Source organism: Apostichopus japonicus, chromosome 8, assembly GCF_037975245.1.
Source record: "Apostichopus japonicus isolate 1M-3 chromosome 8, ASM3797524v1, whole genome shotgun sequence".
NCBI classification, from domain to species: domain Eukaryota; kingdom Metazoa; phylum Echinodermata; class Holothuroidea; order Aspidochirotida; family Stichopodidae; genus Apostichopus; species Apostichopus japonicus.
In genome coordinates, this window is record NC_092568.1 from 22375454 (window position 1) to 22394682 (window position 19229).

At 38.7% G+C, this 19229-nt stretch overlaps 1 protein-coding gene across 1 annotated transcript; it reads left to right on the plus strand.

Moving 5' to 3' along the window:
- The first annotated feature begins 100 nt into the window (after positions 1-100).
- Positions 101-18604, plus strand: LOC139971069 (DNA mismatch repair protein Mlh3-like). The gene is made up of 9 exons (XM_071977242.1): positions 101-289; positions 3400-8223; positions 8634-8846; positions 9900-10072; positions 11682-11826; positions 12422-12735; positions 13122-13224; positions 14760-14917; positions 16895-18604. The coding sequence occupies exons 2-9, from the start codon at positions 3474-3476 to the stop codon at positions 16955-16957; spliced, it is 5919 nt and encodes a 1972-aa protein (XP_071833343.1). The 5' UTR covers positions 101-289; positions 3400-3473; the 3' UTR covers positions 16958-18604.
- Positions 18605-19229: the final 625 nt, after the last annotated feature.

Genomic DNA, 19229 nt, shown 5'->3' on the forward strand with positions numbered 1-19229 from the left:
CGCACTAATAGAACAAAAACATGCATTTGTTGCAGCAGCAATCTGCGCTATAACATATCTATGGGCAGACGTGCAATCAGTAGTGCGATTCCCATGCATGTGACAATCCACCTGACATTGCGAAATGAAAATAGTAAATCTAGAACAAAACAATGCACATTGTAATCCACTTTTGGCAATGTTTCCGTAAAGCAAATTTCAGCTCGTTACTTTATCTCAGACAGACAACAAGTATGAAGAAGGAAGGATGTTCCTTATAAATACAAGACTCCGATGGAACTATTAGAAAGTGAGTCGTCTGCTAATATAGGCTTATTTTTAATGCCTGCAAGTTAAGTGTAACTTATAATCTAGTGTCTATTTAGAACAGAGCGTAGACCCTACCAACCTTTGTCATGCAGTAGGATGGTGACTTCGAAGTTCGGACACTTAAGACTTAAAACACCCCAAAACTAAATATTCTGGTCTAAATCACCAGAAAATATACTTCATATGGTGGGAGAATTTTGTTATAGTACGATACACGGCCAAACTTTCTTTCCTGCAAACTGTTTTCACGTTGTTTTCCAAGAAGATTCTTCGTGATTGTGGAACTGGTATTTCTTTGCTAGAGTATTGCGAAGTTCGGACACGCAACCCACAGTGTGGCGCTGGTGATAAAATTGGTGGCGCAGTTGCTTTTTCAGTAATATAACAGACTTCATAGATCTCCGTCATTTTATTGACTAATATGTAAGTAATTTCTTGCACACGGGCCATTTTGGAGAGAAAATAACTGTAGCTTCGTACTTTTTGGTGAAATTTGGCTCTTCTTGTCAGTTGTCTTTTTAAAATCGTGTATTTCTTAGGGTGGCCGATCTTCGCAGTATGCCGAACTTCGCACTACTGACTATAGAGTAAAGAGTAGATGCTACGTATAAAAGAATGATTACTCTGTGGCAGATGCTGGGATCGCCTGTGGAGTTGAGTAAGTTCCATAGGGAACAAGGAAAGGGTAAATAGGCCTACTGTTAGTATACGGATGATCACAGGAGTCAAGTATTGTGGTGGACGGTAACTTTGTGTTTTCCCTAAATTCCATTCCGTGTCATATGCCTATGTAGTTGCACTGATAGACTAGTTGCCGTGTTGGCAAGTAAAATTTTAGCCACTTTTGCAATCTTAATATTAATCATATTTTAATAAACCAAAAATGCGACCGTGAATCAAGGAAAGATCAGTTTTGTAATTTGAGACATTTTCATGGATTATTCCACCGATTTAGCAGAATCATACAGTAGACTTCTGCATGGGCAAAGTTTGGGAAATTTCCTTGCTTCAAGCAGTTTGACTCCCTACCTACAAGAATAATTCATTCTATTTCTGGTCAGCCCATCGATTTTATCACATAGTTCAGTAACAGAACTGAACCACTGAGCAAAATCAGCGAGATTGTCATCTTTGTTACCTTTTGAAATAACATTAAATGCCCTTACTATTGAAAATTTACCATATATACCATCATATCTTAACCTATTAGTATAACACTAATGTTAGCCTTTAGGCTGTACTGTAGGCTAGTATTACAAAGACTTGTCTCTTATTGTTGCCAAACTTATGTTAGAATGATACGTCATAAAGCCAACTTAATACCCATTTGCTAAGCTAGAAAATGTTAGCCAGACACTGTTAGACTTCCTCCCCAATCTAATAATGATTAAGAGGAAAATCAGGTATATTAATGACACAAAACTCGAAAGGAGATTTAACCTCCAAAATGACTGCTACCAACATTCCTTGGCCAGCTGTGAAAAGACCTCCTCAGGTTTTTGTTATTGTCAAGGAAAAAAATCCTCAGTGGCAGAGGATGCTCTGTACTTGCTGCCACAATATCACAAATCTACAAAGCCTTATTGGAAACGGCCAAAACTTACCACACTGAAACAAGAAAGCATCAAGTTTTTATTTCAGACACTTTCATAGAATTACTCAACCCATGTCAGGCTCTTAGCCAAGGGGGGGGGGGCAAAGGGGGCGACCCCCCACCCCTTGAGCATATTTTTTGTATTTGTTTATGATATCACTAGTAATTTCAAAATAAAAATTGCTTAGATGCAACTTACAAGGCCTGGGAAGTGCCATTTCCAGCAATCTGGGAGGCATTTCCGGCCAAATTTTCTTGTACGCTTCGCGCCAACCCATGGTGGTGATATGCTTAGATAGTTTGTGAACAAGTTTCGCCCGTCCTTTGGCAAATTCCTGGCTACGCCCCTGACCAATGTACTGGAATTATACAGTAAAGTTCAAACAAATCAATATTAGGCTAATCATATGCAGTATTTTGAACATTTTAATATACCTTTACATGGTTAAAATCTTGGCTGATTGGATAAAATTTGAAAACTCTAAATCCTCTAAAGTCCAGTGAACATTTTAATATACCTTTACATGGTTAAAATCTTGACTGATTGGATAAAATTTGAAAACTCTAAAGCCTCTAAAGTCCACCATATCGTATAGCTTGCCACCAAAGGAATTAAGGCTGGCCCTACGCAAATAGCGCAAAGCGTCTTAGGCTATTGGTCAATAACTTTAATTGCATCCACCGGACCCTGACCCCCCCCCCAATATGAAATCCTGGGTACACGCTTGACTTTCTTTAATATATTAGGTTCTTATTTTTAGTTGGAATATATCACTTCAACAATTGAGTGGATGAAACTGGAATAAGCTGTTCAATTTGGGTACAGAAAAATTACAAAACAGTAATGTCACCATGGTTTCAAGTGTTTGAGAATGGGACATATATTGCAAAAGTACCTAAAATGACCAAACTAGTTGTGTGCCAAACTTGCCACCCCGTACTCAAACTCTTGTACTACCTCAGCCCCCCCCCCCTTCCTCCCGATGAGAATGTCTGGTTACACCACTGCTGTCCACCACAAATAAACAAAATGTTAATAAACAGTCTTTAATGGTAACTCCTCTGAGGAATTTCACATGTCATCAGATGCTATGACTTCTATAGTATATTTCTCACTGCTCTGTGATTTTGAAACTTGTATTAAATCTGGTACTTCTTACTTAAAAAATCAACAACAGTGGTTCAAAATATCTAACACATGGCTCCTAATTTACCATCTCTTCATCCTGGATTTCAGACAAGAATATATGGCTGAGTTACCAACAATACATGTTTTTAAGTCTGTGGTGACCCGTAGCCTAAACTGGACCGTTTTAATGTTGGCATGTGCAATGACCACTATATGACTACAATTCGTGGTTCAGTGTAGCTCTGCACTATATATATATGACAATCATTTAGGTTATACAAGTTTTGGTACTAGCTATATTGACATTTAATCAACACGTAAAAATTTCTTTCCTTAGTAATCCGTTAGTATGTATTTTGTCTTTCAGGTTCAAAGACAGCTGGTTCCATGTACTTTCGATGAGATACCACTATAGATAATGATGTTTACCTGTAGAGGATCATGCAAGCAGAAAGACCTGTTCAAGCCCTACCAACTGAAGTAGTTGCCAAGCTTCGTTCATCAGTTTGCACTCCTTCTCTGGCCCTCTGTGTCGAAGAGTTGGTCTCCAACAGTCTAGATGCCAAAGCCACCTGCATTGCCGTCAGGGTTGATTTAGAGTCTCTGCGACTCCAAGTAGTGGACAATGGACATGGCATCTCAAGCGAGGACCTTAAATACATCGGTGACCGCTACATGACCAGCAAGTGCTACAGCTTGGACGACCTACAGAACGTATCCTATTTTGGTTACCGTGGGGAATTTCTTGCCAGTCTAAGAGGTATCTCTTCAGTGTTAGAAGTAGCCTCGAGACTGAAAGGTGAGGGAAGGACATTTTCAAAATTGTTCAAGAAAGGTGAAGTGTGTGAGATATCCCCAGTGAAGGAAAAGAGATCGACCCACGGTACAACGATTACAGCATACAATGTCTATTACAATTTACCAGTGAGACAGAAAAGCATCAAGGTAGCCTTGGATCTTGAAAGAATTAGGAGAAGTTTGGAAGCATTTGCAATCATCCACCATCATGTCTCATTTTCATTAAGAGATGACTGTTCAGGTTCAAAGCTGATTCAGACACACTCCACCCAGTCTCCTAAGAGTGCTTTTGGATTTCTGTTTGGGCATGCCAAGTCAAAAGCTCTCAGAGAGGTCACAAACTCAAACAAGAAATTTACAGTCAAAGGCTATTTTGGTGTCGAGTGTCATGTCAATAACCATCTACAATTTGTTTATGTCAATAAAAGAGCAGTTTTGAGGACCAAGATACACAAGTTGGTCAAGCATGGTTTGAAACAGTCCTACCTTTTCAAATCTCAGAGATGTGGGAAAGAGTCTCCGGTGAATCCTGATTTCTTATCACTCTGTGACCGATCTAGTCCTAGGCCGAGAGGGTCTGGGGGAGAATTTGCTGTCTATGTGCTTGACATTCGCTGCCTTAGAACTGAGTATGATATTCTTCCCAACACCACTCAGACTTTCCTTGAGTTTCATGATTGGCCAGGCGTATCATCTTGCATTGAACAGGCAGTACAGTTATTCTTGATCAAAGAAAATCTTACTCTTAGCAGCAACCTAGAAGATGAGGCTGCCAATGATACAAGCGAGTCAGAGGACTCTAGTGATGAAGAAATTGATGAAACCATTCCTCAGAGGTTACCAGTGCCACCATCTAGACTTGCAAAACTGCAAAAGTATGGCTTCAACATTAGTACCAAGAACTGCTCTAATAACATGCAATCAAAGCTAGTGACTAGAGCTCATCTCAGAACAAAGGGAGAGAAAGGTGATCAAACTTGGCATAATGATAGTTGCAACAGTGATGTTAACGTCCCCGAGGATGATAATCGAAAGGTGAGAGGCAAAGGTTCCACAAGGGAAGGTTCCTCTAAGGATGAGGGAAACTATTTAGCATCCCGAGCGTCCTGTGCTCCAGTTGATCTAGAGAGGTCAGTGGAGGAGGGCTTGTTGTCATCTGATGACAATTCAGGGTCAGGGACGATGGGTTACCTAGACCAACATCACCAGCAAAGGAAACAGCAGTCACCCTCAGAGAAAGAAATTCTTTCGGTAGATGCCGTACAAAAGGGTGAAACTCTAAGGTGTATCCAAACAGAGAAGCCTGATGGAAAGGTAATGCTGTCTGAGATTAATCCAAAGTCACTTGGTTCAGAAGAGAGACCCACATTGGTTAATTCGAATTTGTTTGATGTTGACAAGGAGAAAAGTGCAGAAGAATGCCAGTCGACTGGATCCGCAAAAATGAGTAGTAAACTTGTTCCGAAAGTATTAGGGGATAGCTGTGCTGTCGGCCATTCAGACAAAAGTGTATTAACTTCAGACATTTTGTCAACTGGCTCAAGTAAGTTTTCTTCCCAAAATCAACAGCACATCTCTGCTTCGAACAGTTTAACTAGAAAGGTTGCCATGGTATCCAGTCCTGACGGACAGTATAAAAGGAGAGATCACTGTTCATCTAATCAGCTGGAAAGCCATAGAGCAGATGAAGGCAAAACACATTCTCAAGTCAGGACTTGTGGAATTACTCCTGAGAGAGAAGAAGATATAAGTCCACAAGCCAAGTCCTCGTTATTGAAGGAAACCTCAGAGGAGGAAAAGCAGTCTTTGAAAGATGTTTCAAAACGTGCCAGTTTTGAAAAACCTGAGACACCCAACATTGGCAAGCTTATGGAAGGAGACCAATCCATGGGAACCGAAACTCAGACAGTACCTCAGAAGTACCAACAAAAAGTTGGCTCATCAGATGCTTCTGCTCATGCTTCAAGTTCCAAAGTTAAGGAGATACCTACGTCAAACAGATACGTGAGTTCTCTGCACAGATTTAAGGAAGGTTTAAGGTCCAAACCAGTGAACGTTTCTGTAAACCTTGCATCGAAGATATCAGAGGCTCTTAACAAATCTCAGGAGAACTGTTCTATTTTCCCAACAGCTAAGGGCACTAAGAGGAAAACTTTGAGCATGGCTGAAATGAGACATCGATGGTTTCCAACATTTGAGCAAGATATGAAAGGGGATGAAGAAGGCGATGTTTCTGTCGAACAGAACAGGAGACACTCTTATCCTTTGTCACATGAACTGGCCGTTCGTCAATCATGTGCATCTTCCAAATGTGATGAGGAGCAAACAGGATTCTCTTCAAACCAGGAGAAATTTGGCGTCACAGAGAAAGTCGATCATGTCTCATCATTTCCATCACATGAAGAAGACGGGAGGGAAGGTAAAGTAGCAATGGATAGAACAGGTATAAACAGTAATGTAGAATTCGAGACTAGTTTTCCTATAGATAGAAACGTGGTGAAAAGTGGTCTGGCTGAAAAGAGGTCACATAATGTGGACCAAAGTCACACCTCAAACAGGATGCAACAATCGGACCCACAAAGCTGGTTGCGTGATGAAGATGAAGAGGACTTAAATTTAAATAGCCTGCCATCTTCTGCAGAGACGAGCAACTATTCCAGAAGGTCTCCTCCACTTGTTCAAAGAAGGAACTTTGATCAAGATGGTCTTTTTCTTGACCAAAGCTTCCAGAAATATGCTCAGAGTGGTTCTTTAAGATCTTTAAGAGTAAAGCAAAATCTGCCATCTGATTCTGAAGGTCCACAGACCAAGCACAAGGTTGTTAGAACTGATTCCATGCATCATGCAAGCACTTCAAATTCCAAACAGCAGTCATTTATGTCAACTGTTAGTTTTGTAATTTCTGCACAAGATTTACTACCCCAGAGGGACAAGTCAGAAGTAGAACGTGCTGGATGTTCAACCACTGGAAATAGTTCTCAGAGGGAATATTCCTTAACAGATTCAGAATCAATGAGGCTGCATGATAATCATAAAATGGCAGCTTGCATGACGAAGCAATCCCACCCTAAACAGGTACAAGGTTCCAAGACATGTAAACCTGATGTTGCGGCATACAGTGTGGACTCTTTTAGACCGGATGGTGTTAGCAGGAAACTGTTGAAGCAAGGTATAGGTTACGTTACAAGGGATGAATACTTGGACAATGTCGATTCTGAGAACCAGGGTAGAAAGATTAGCTACACTAGAGAGAATAGGTATCCAAGCAACGATGAGAATGAACCGAGACAGACAGAATTATCCCCGAGTTGCAAAAATTTGACAATAAGTGAGAAACAACATCAAGAGTTATTAGCGATACTTGACAGTAGTCCATTTTGTTCTTTTCCGTCTGAGAGTAGAAACTGTGTAGCTGACCAAACTGACACCTCTCAAAGACATCTAGTCGAAACCTATGGTGAAGAAGAAATCCTCTCAACACAGCCGTTTAATGTTCAAAGCCCTGAACAAGGAAACTACCTTGTGAATCAATGCAACCCTAGTGAAACACAGCAGTCTGCTGATGCGAGTCCAGTTGCTACAACCCAACCGTTTGTTATACCATCTCCGGTTGAGACACCACCCGGCGCTTCTTGGACACAGATGGAGCTGGACTTGGAAACTCTGGTCTCTGGTAGTGATGCAAAGTTAGCTATCCAAGTTGTGGAGGATGATGAAGCTGATATAAATGTGAATCAGTCAAAGACCAGTGATGAAGATTTCCCAGTGGTATCAAGCCAACTATCACAGAGGACACTGGATGATTTGAAAACATTGAGTGAAGAGGACATCCGTCTCCTGACAGTTATTGAGCAACAATCAGTATCATCGTCATCTGTCGAAGAAAAGAGGATCGAAAGAGGAGATGAATTGGACGTAAATCTTGTCCAGTGTTTAGTCGATGGTACTGATGAAACGTCCGACAGTTCTCAGCAGAAATCCAAGTCCATCAACCAACCATTAGACTCTCAAGGAGGAGGTACCATGGCGGCAAAGAGTGACGAGAACTTCAATACAGATACCAGGACCAAAGTCATCTTAAACGATAATCATACATTTGCTCTGGAGAGAGAAAGTGTGAACTCTGTTGCTCTTAGGGCAGGGAGAGATAACTTAAAGGCCAATGTTGGGACTAGTAATGATGACCTCCAAGATGGTGCAGGAGGTGATGCTATCAAGAGTCAGACCACTAATGCTCCCAAGTTTGTTAAATATTCTACAAAAGATACGGTTCCATTTTATGAGCGTGTTCGTAGTACAGAAGAAGGGAACAGTGATGAAGAGAGGAAGGGAGGACTCTCTAACAAACAGAGCAAGCAAGAAGTTGTCTCTGCTCCTAGCGATGTGCCTCAAGGTGAGCAACGTTATTTTGTGGGCTTTTGACATACTGCATACTTTAGGTCCTGATTTTGACTGATATTTTACCATTAGGAGTCTGTTTCTTCAATTCTTACTGGGGCATTAGGGATGGGGGCAATATAATTGGTCAGTAATTAATTGATGGGGTCAACCTTATGTCATGCATTACAAAATCAGTTTTGTTAATATTTCAATTGTGCCAACAGGTCAAATTGATCCATCTTGTAGATTTGGGTTTCTTACAACATGCAACTGACAATGATTTTCCATTAGAAATCTTAGAAAATTATTTGCCTTTTAAAACCAACAATGAAATTGCTGTAGAATTTTTTTGGCAAATTTTTAATTTCCATGTCACTTCAATGAATTTGATGATTAATTTGAAATTATTGTTCATTTTTATAGGTACCTCTGCCCCATTTTCTTGTGAATTGTACTGGTTCCTGCCAAAGAGTGCCAAACCATTCCTCCCTCGTTCCCTCCAAGAACGACAGCGATCTTCGGCAGAAGGAGGGGACCAGGCGGATGTGGAGAAGCTCATAAATCAACACATCTCATCAAAAGACGAGGAAGAAAGAAAATTAAAATGGAAAGATGGAATACCCTTGGTTGATTCAGGTAAAGAACGAGAAGATTACTTTACATAAGAAATGTTCTCCTATTTTGGATTTTAGCGAACTTTAATAGTCAACTGAGACAATTTACAGATCAAGTCTTTTAGCCAAGTTTCAATGGCCAGAGCTCAAAGTTAAAAAATTCTCATGTTTATATTAAAAAGTTGACAGTCTTTTATTCCTTCAAAGCTGCGTAAACCATATTGTTCACTTTTCGAGTAAATATATCCAAGTTCAAATTCAAAATCACAGTCAGAAATGAACATAATCATATAAAGAGAAAAGGAAAGAAAAGGTAATTTTATTTTATCAAAACCACAGGATGACTTTTGTTTACGAGGTTTTGCCCAATTGAATTATTAGAAGAGGGTGACATTGCAAGACATTCTTGCTACTTATTCAGTTTTAGCATCTCTGTATAAATTTGTTGAAAGAAAATATATGTTTGTTTGTTTAAAGGCTGTAAATGTTTCAAAAATCTCTGGAGATGTTTAGATTTGGCATTCTTTTCCTTTCCTTGTTGGCTTCTGAGATCAGTTTTGAAGTTTTCACAAGTGATTTACTCTACTAGCTTGACATTCTTATGTTTTGAATGACATTAAATAGTTAAAATCAGAATAATGCATTCCTGATGCAAGTGTTGTTTTCTTCATTGTTGCATCATGCATAAAATGTTAAAGGGGAAGTGTTTAAAGTGTCCCTAAGACTTAACATTTTCAACATTGGTTAATAAATTTTTCACTTTAAATAGTTTCCTGGTAGTGGTACTGCAATAGTCTAAAACTTTATCATGTTTTGCTAACTATGAATCCCTCAGATGATATTTTGTCCTTATTATGCATGTTTACATAACTGCTTTGTGCACTTTTAATTCACATGAAATGCAAGTTTGACCATGTTGACCATCAATGTTAGTCCCAGGTTTTTGCACAACGCAGGTTCCCAAGAAAAAATTGAATCTTATTATATGTCAGCAATCGAAAAAGATTGTAGTGTGATTAATGTGTTTCATTAAGCATTGTACATTCCTTGCAATTTATTTGTCTGAATATTTCAGAGTCTTGTAAGTCAATGGATGAACTCTTCGACAACTGGCAGAATCCCATCTTTGAGACGGCTGCATCCGAGGCCCTCAATGCTAGTACCACACAAACGCTGGCTGCCACCGTCAAAGTGCACAACAGCTTACACCCATATCAGTTTACCAAGGAAATATTCAAGTCCATGCAGGTATATTTCACAAAGTCATCATATTCTGTAATGAAATAGCTTGGTACAATTAGAGAAGTTCCTTAACTATGTAAGAGAGGGTTGGGAGGAGGAGAGAGGACCTGCTGATCCCCATTTGGAATTTGGGGTACAAAATGGAAGTTCTGGCATGTTAAGATGAGCACTTCCTCCCCACCCCACCCCCTCCCTTTTTGTTTTGTTGTAGTACTTTGAATACTATAAACTCATGGGCAATGGACATCCACCCCACCTTACCTCTCTCCTGCCCCACCACACCACTTGTTAAAACCTTGTATGTTGGGCATGATGGGGAAATGAAAGCTGCTATTTAATAAGTCAGGTTGACCCAACTTGTAATACCCATGTAATATAAGATAAATGAATTCATTTGGAAAACTCTACACTAATATAAAAGAAATCATGAAATAATTGAAGCAATACCTTTTCTTTACAGAAATATTTATATTAACACAATAGTGCAAGTAGATTCTGCTTGCTATAGCACGATTTAAATTAAGATCATAACTAACAAAAATCTTTATCCTTATTTCTGAGAAAAATCAGTAAAACAAAATACCTTTAGGCTTATAGATAGAGAAAATAGTTCGGTTGAAAGTGCACGAAGAGGAAGTTCTCCTTCGACTTTCTTTCTTTTTCACATTTTTAACATACTTTGTGGTAAGTCAAACTGGCACGTACGGTGACCTAGTTCATAAAAAAAATTTCAGGTGAACCGTGGTTTTGTTTGTACAGGAGGCTTTTGATTCCCTCGCAAATCATGGATTTAATTTCGCAGCCATTCTTGTAAGAAATGAAAATAAATTATTATATACAGAAAGTAGGCTGGGTAATGTTTTACTCTTCCCAGAGAAAAAAAAGAAAGAAAAGGGAGGCCTGTCTTATGAAAACAATCAACCATTTCCTATTCAGCATTTTGTTTTTTTATTGCAGTCGTAATAATTGCATTGAGAGCTTGGCAAAGGAAACTGCATTGTGTGTTGCTTTTGTACATGAAAAGTGAGATCTTAAGTATGCTGCATGTGTTCGTCTAGGAAGTAATTGAAAGGAGGTTCGTAATCAAAATATATCATGCCAGGATATGACATGAAGACCTTTTGCATTCCAATTGTTTCAAATTAGTAATTAAGCCAAGATTTATCCAAGGCATCTTTTTCTTCAAATCTGATTAAATGCTTTGATTTTTGTACTACGTCTCGTTATGTGTAATTTACAGAGAAATAAGATTGTTTGAACATACCTGTATGTGCAAGATGGAATATGGAAACCATGTCGCTGGTTTGTTGCTTTCCTATAGCAGCAGATGTTTCAAATCTTGATAAACTTTTACTTTAGAAGTAAATATCAGTCAGGATCCTACACTCTCAAAGCAATCTACTGATATAAGTCAGGGTTGAAGATAAAGTTTAAAAATAGAATTTGCTGTAAACTTGAGTTAACCTTAGAATATTTTGGTTTTATGGAAATCAAACATGAAATTGTATATGTAATTTTAATGCAACTGTGGTTAAAACAAGCCCCATTAATGCTCCAATATTTTTGACAATGCATGGATTTCACCTCTGTATGTTCTATTTAATACTCTGTTCAGGTAATCGGACAAGTTGATAATAAGTTCATTGTCTGTCGTGCAGAAGCTTCCGTTAGAAAATCTCCAGCAGGTGAACCGAGTCTCTTGATTTTAGTGGATCAACATGCAGCTCACGAACGGATTAGGCTTGAACGACTTATTCAGGGTGAGGGAACAGTCACAATACACTTGTGGGGATAAATTTTTAAGTTGCCATGGAAATATGTAACTTTTTTTTTGGGGGGGGGGAAGCCGTATTGCAAGGTGTGAACCTTCACAGACAAAAATGTTTGTATACCAAGTCATTGGCATAGTTCTTAAAGTCTGATGTTAAACTACGTAAGATGGAGAATGGGGGATTGGGGCTTGGGAGGGAGGATGGGAGCTTGACGAAGGGAAAAACAGTATACTGATTATATCAAGCTTGAAGAGCTGATATGTTTTTATTTTAGATTTTGAGCACAGTTTTTGTGGAGTGCAATGAGAAGCAGTTGGACGCATCTGAGTTATGTCCAAGCATTCCTCTTAACCAAGAAATACTTGATGTCTCTCACTCTTTGCTAGGCATAAGGTTTGAAGAAAAAATAGAATCCTGGTAATGTCAAGGTTTATGGTTATAATCCTGCTCTTTTTTATTTTACAGATTCTTAACACAGATACCATTCATTCAGACTGTTCATTAATTTTTTTAACTTTTACGGTAAAATTTTTCAAAAATGTTAGAGTCAAACATTCCCTGTTTTTTGTCTTTCCCTTTGAAGATGCCTACTACCAAAAATCAGACATTGTTGAGGAGGATGGAGATGTGTCTGATGCAGAAAGTTCCTCTGAATCCTGCCTTAGGTCCTCCTTGGTAATCCCTCCTATACCCATCAACACCACTGAAGAGGAGAGGCGACTTGCCCAAGCATATTCGGAAAAATTGGATAGGTTAGGGGTGTCAGTTGTCTTTAAGAAGAAGAATGATCGCAGAGAACAAATATCAGAGGTCACAAGGTTACCAGCTTGTTTGGTAGAACGAGAAGCAAACATGCTGAAAAAGGCTAAACAGCCTATTGCTACGGACTTGGCAGAGGTGAGCAAAAATTCTTGCTCTTGTACCAAACCAGATGCCAATAATTTCTAAATATTCAAACTTCTATCTGTTTGACTGCATTGTATCTAGATCTTTAATTCATGCTCAATAAAGTTGTAGTTTTGGAAGGGCACGCTTCTGATAATTTTGCTTTCATTATTTTCCACATGGACATGTATGATATCAAGATGTAACCATAGAAACCTTTCCCCAGAGGTGGTTCTATTCAATAACATATCTGGCATATGTAATGTACTAGCATTTACATTCTGAAAGCCATCAGGCTTAAAAACTCTGCATTTCCGCAATCAACAAACCAGTTATAGATACTTAGATCGTCTTTTTATTTTCTCATTCATTCCGTTTCAATCGTTTAACCTCTCCAGACCTTGGTCCAAGAGTGTATCCAACTTATCCAGGACACAGCAGGGTCCTGTGGTGTCCTCCCCAAGACGATCGTCAAGGCTCTAAATTCTCAGGCTTGTAGAGGTGAGAATCGCTCTACAAAATATATTAAAGCTTTATATTTTATGTTCAGAGATGTATTACCTTCAAGGCAGATTATTGACTTTGAACAACACCTTTTGCCAATATTTGATCAGATGATAAATGGATAAACCTTAACACCTTATTCCATTTTTCTTTTTCTTTTTTTAACTCAACAAACATGAATCAGGAAAAACATGATTGTTTGTATATTGATTTGTAGGAAAGTTTTGCCAATTTTTTAAAATAACTAACTTTGAACTGTACAAACATACCCTGATTCAACAGTGCCAAAAATGTTTAATTGTTTGTGAAAAGTGACAATGTTGGCAAACTACAGTAACATGAAGAAAGGAAAAAACATGTTGTAAGAATGCATCCTGGTTGTGGGACAATGGAAACCTATATGCATTCATATATCTGTTATTCTATGAAGAAATCGTCAAGTTCTTTTGTATCAAACTTAAACTAGTTTGAAGGGAACTAATGCTTACAGGTATTTGATGAATAGCCAAATAACATTGTCAACAGGTTGTAAACTAGATTTGGCAGCAATTATCTTGCAAGCTGTCTTTTGACTTATGTACCATACCTATGGTGCAGAAGGAACACAGTGGCAGAGTATATGGGTTTATTGGGTCATGTGAAAGGATTGGGGTGGGGTGGAGGGACGGTTCCATGTGGGGACTTTTAACTTGCATTTTTACCACACAAAGTATAGCCACACATATATACCTGGTTTGCAAAATGAAACAGCTTTTAGCTTAATATTTAATACTGGGTTTCTAATTTGTTTGTTTTTACGAATGTTGAATATGAATTATGATCTGAAAACCCAGCTGATGTGAACCGGCGGAGGCTTTAAGCCATGACCTCTAAACTGCTGAGTGTCACATCTTTATCCCATTGACCATAGCACTGGTTCAAAAGATCTTGAAATGGCATTTTGTCAAAGGAAGGAATTCATATTGATGGACTCAATCGACTTGTCTTTTAGATCTCTTCCTTGTCCTCACCTGCCATGTAACTGTCAAAGACAAAGCTCTAAGAATTTAAAGCAGTTGCCTAACGTTTGTATCTTTAACTTTTTCCCAGACATTGGAATTTTTAGGGCATAAATCGGGGAGAATTGGGCAAAATCCAAGGGTAAAGTTAATATGTGTTTGTTGGTGCAACAGTACTATTTGGCAGCAGCAGCATGTTATCCAATTAAATGCAGGTAATAAACGTGCATGCAGTGCATTTCTGATAGCTTTTTACGTAGAGATATTAGGAAACAAATTTAGTCGGGAGATCAGTTGCGAGAGCGTGATATTGCCTTAAAGATCAGGAGACTCCTGGTAAAACTGGCTGACTTGGGGAGTCTGAAGTCTGTACTGATAAACTGCAACCCAGCTTCTGTAAGTAATCCAACCCACATGTCACAGAGTTCCTTAAGTCTTTCTAAAGTCCACTGCTATTAATCACTAAATCATAGGTTGTTGTATATAAGTTTTTATAAGTTTTATATTTTTTTCCCCCGGTTTTCTCCATTCCAGGTGCAATCAAGTTTGGAGATGTGTTGAACATGGAAGATATGGTATGTCTCCTGTCGCAGCTTTCGGAGTGTAAACTGCCCTTCCAGTGCGCCCATGGTAGACCCTCGATTATCCCCCTCCTGGATCTTGACCACCTAGTAGAGAAGTTGACTCCACAAGTAAGTGTGGACTTTGTTTTGCAAGCATTACCCCATTTCTCAACAGACTCATTCTAGTGCAAACTGCTGTATCAAGGACTATGTTAATTATTTCTTATCGAAGCAACAAAAGAAAATTTAATTATGTTCTTATGAGCTTCAGTGGCTACTAACATGATGATATCAGCCCAGATATATGCAAATTAGGCTTGGTATATCTGATGTGAAAATGTGGTGGGCTTATCCCAATGTTTGCCTTGAAAAGTAAAAGACTTTCTCAAAATTTTAACAGCTCCTTGTCACATCTTAAAAGGGATATGAAGTCCAAATTTCACAAAAATTTATATCACAGAGCAAGCACCCAAAGAAACACATTGGCCAGACTCCCATCTTGATAGCTGGATTCGATTCCTGAGATTTAAACATTTGGAAATGTATGCATTTTATTCAGATATTAGCACATTCCTACAATCGTTTGTGATGACATGCATAGACAACAAATTAAACTGTCTTTGTTACTGCAAAATGCACTCATTCATATAAAATGAATAAAATATGAGGTGTAAATATGTTATATCTTAACAACGCAACAATCTACGAAGCTGGGAGCTTTATAAATGTGCTTCGGCAGCCCTTTAATTTCTATGAAAGGTCTGATGTAGTTTTTGTTAGTGAACCTTTAAAAGAGCTATCACCTGCTTCAATTGTCAAAAAAATAGTTTGCAGGTTGCAGCTGTTATTTCTAAACCCGCAAAGATCATGGACGAATTATGTTTTCTTGGTCGGGTTTTATCGCAAGAAAAAAAACAGGGTCTAGCAGACAGACCTGCTCAGCATCAGTCAGAATAAAATCCATTGCAATAATTTAGTTATATGAGATTACATATTGACATGATGTCAAAGATTATAACATCAGAACAGCTAGCAAAGGTAATGTAAACACAAATTCTCTCAACCATTAAAATACAAAAAAAAATACATTCTGCCCTCTGTATGACATTGTAGATTGTGAAAATTTTGAGAATATTTGTAATTAAGGAAGCATTATTCACTTTCAATAATATATCCTCTCATATTTTCATACTTTAATTTTTCTAATTTTTTTTGGTCAACATAGCCAATACTGTACTTCCTTTATTTTACTCCCATTGTATTTTGCTATGAAGAGGGGATTCCAAGCCCTGATGAAGGGCACTATTAATCACTGTAAACTTACGTCCATAACTCATAGACCTGTATACATTGTGTATATCCCCATTTCATCCTTTTTTTTGGCTATTCTGTTGATGAGAGGAATATTTTGATGTTCTGTTGTCTCAGATTCTTTGCACTATACTACTCCTTCAGAATATCACCCCATGAAAGTACATTGTTGTCATAAATAACAATGGTGACATTTGATGCATGTGTGGTATTACATCATCGCACAAAGAAATGATTGAATTTCAGGATACGAAGGTAAACATAACCTTTGTAGTCCTTGTAAACCATGTTTTCAGTCCCATTGTTAGTGATATGTGTCCTAGTTATTTGCAGAAGCAAACAGAGGAGCTTCTCACTCTGCCAAATCGTGGAATAAAATTTAAATTTCTGTAAAGCCTGAAAACAGAGAGTAGGACATGATTCTTTAATAGACTTCTAAATAGCAGTTCCTCAAAAGTTTCCTTTACAGGAACACTTTTAATATTACTATTAGCATAATTACACATAATAACATTAATTTTTATGGGGCCATCTCAAAGCAGAAATCTTTGTGGTTTTTGCTTCTGGCATTTTAAAAGTTGAAATCTCTCTTTGTTTACTGTCAAATGAAACTTGGGCGACAAATATCTGTGGTGAATTTGTGTTCATTCTCTCCTTCTATCTCTCTCTTTCTTATTTGATCAATTTTTTTACAGTATTCTTGAACATGGACATTTCTTTTTTTTAGTTTATTTGAAAGCTATGCCATTCTGTACCTGAAGCATTGATTCTTCTTTCCTTTTTTCCACCTTACAGGAATCAACAAAACCAAATTTAACCAATTTCAGCTTGAAAATGTCACAAAGTAACTTGCCATGAAAACGACCACCAGTGTTACGGCGGTCTGGTGATGTTATTCCGGATGGCGCATGTTTACATTCTACTCAGCGTACTGGAGGAGAATTGATTTCGTCTTCCTTTTACAAAGTAACTTGCCATGAAAATGACCACCAGTGTTACGGCAGGCTGGTGATGTTATTCCGGATGGCGCATGTTTACTTTCTACTCAGCGTACTGGAGGAGAATTGATTTCGTCTTCCTTTTACAAAGTAACTTGCCATGAAAACGACCACCAGTGTTACGGCAGGCTGGTGATGTTATTCCGGATGGCGCATGTTTACTTTCTACTCAGCGTACTGGAGGAGAATTGATTTCGTCTTCCTTTTACAAAGTAACTTGCCATGAAAACGACCACCAGTGTTACGGCAGGCTGGTGATGTTATTCCGGATGGCGCATGTTTACATTCTACTCAGCGTACTGGAGGAGAATTGATTTCGTCTTCCTTTTACAAAGTAACTTGCCATGAAAATGACCACCAGTGTTACGGCAGGCTGGTGATGTTATACCGGATGGCGCATGTTTACTTTCTACTCAGCGTACCGGAGGAGAATTGATTTCGTCTTCCTTTTACAAAGTAACTTGCCATGAAAATGACCACCAGTGTTACGGCAGGCTGGTGATGTTATTCCGGATGGCGCATGTTTACTTTCTACTCAGCGTACTGGAGGAGAATTGATTTCGTCTTCCTTTTACAAAGTAACTTGCCATGAAAACGACCACCAGTGTTACGGCAGGCTGGTGATGTTATTCCGGATGGCGCATGTTTACTTTCTACTCAGCGTACTGGAGGAGAATTGATTTCGTCTTCCTTTTACAAAGTAACTTGCCATGAAAACGACCACCAGTGTTACGGCAGGCTGGTGATGTTATTCCGGATGGCGCATGTTTACTTTCTACTCAGCGTACTGGAGGAGAATTGATTTCGTCTTCCTTTTACAAAGTAACTTGCCATGAAAACGACCACCAGTGTTACGGCAGGCTGGTGATGTTATACCGGATGGCGCATGTTTACATTCTACTCAGCGTACTGGAGAAGCTTTGTACTCAGTAGTTTATAGAGCACCATGAAGGTTTGCCAGATGTGATGATGGTCTGAGAGATAGGGCCTTCTTAAGAAACATATGTTTTCCTCAGTATCGACCAACATGTGTTCGATATGATGATACATATTAATGCTTTTATTTGAAATGCACTGTATTGTTTATAGAAATTGAGAATGCCTCCTTCAGAATTGATGAGCTGTGTATAGAGCATGTAGAGGATGTCAGATGAAACAGGGGTGGGGGGGAGGGGAGAGTGGGATATGATGAAGTTCTCTAGGGTACGTCTGGCAAACACCGTCCTGTAAACTTATGGTTAAAATGTATCCCACGTGTAACCTCACACGTTTAATACTTCCACAACATGTCTGTTTGTTTGCATTGGCAATATCTTTATCAGTTTACATTCTGGAACATAACTTTCAGAGCACTGAAGTTTACTTTAAATTTTACATCATCATCATACTGGTTTTAGCCTTCAGTGTTTCATCTGTGGTACACATGCACCTCCCTGTTAAAATAATCTGCCCTTAAGGACTTTCTTGTCACTATAAAGAATGACCGATCCAGCATAGTTTTAAGGAATTACAAAAAAAGTCAAAAAAAGAAAGAAAAGGAGGGGGGAGCATAAAGTGCAACTCTGTGTATGTAACTAGAGGAATTTATGTGGCTAACCACAAAAGAGCATGATTTACCATAAAAACATAGAAAGTTTGTTGGTAGTCACAAGAGGCTATTATCACCTATTTTTTTCCTTCCCTTATTAGAGCATATAACTGTCAGCAATATTAAGTGAAACTGTTTGGATCTTCTCCAAGGAGGAGTGTTAAATTTCTCCGCATTTGTGGTAAAGATGAGTTGACAGGATCTATGAGACGGTTGTTTGATTTGGCGGCTCGTTGAAGTGCCCCTCTGATGGGGAACCCGCCTAGTTCTGCTCTTTGATTCACTGAGGAGCAGGCTCTCTGTGATTTCAACATTATGGCTGTCAGAAGTGATAACGCCATCGTTATGTCTCTGTTTGAAGTGATGATAATTCCTTCAGGAGGTATGACAATTAATTATAAGGGGTTGGGGGTTACTGATAATAGAGGAAACCAGCTGGTTGGAGACATAGTAATATTTTCAGGGTGACCTTTGACTCCATACAGTTAAGGATCAGCAGACACATGTGTATAAGGATCCTTTAAAGAAAAGGTGCAAGATATGG

What these genes read in the sequence shown, in the direction of transcription:
- LOC139971069 (XM_071977242.1), top strand. Translation starts at nt 3,474, where the DNA reads ATGCAAGCAGAAAGACCTGTTCAAGCCCTACCAACTGAAGTAGTTGCC. An exon ending in GCTTGAACGACTTATTCAGG is followed by an intron (nt 11,827 to 12,421) that starts GTGAGGGAACAG and finishes TTCCCTTTGAAG; the next exon opens with ATGCCTACTACCAAAAATCA. An exon ending in TTGCTACGGACTTGGCAGAG is followed by an intron (nt 12,736 to 13,121) that starts GTGAGCAAAAAT and finishes TAACCTCTCCAG; the next exon opens with ACCTTGGTCCAAGAGTGTAT.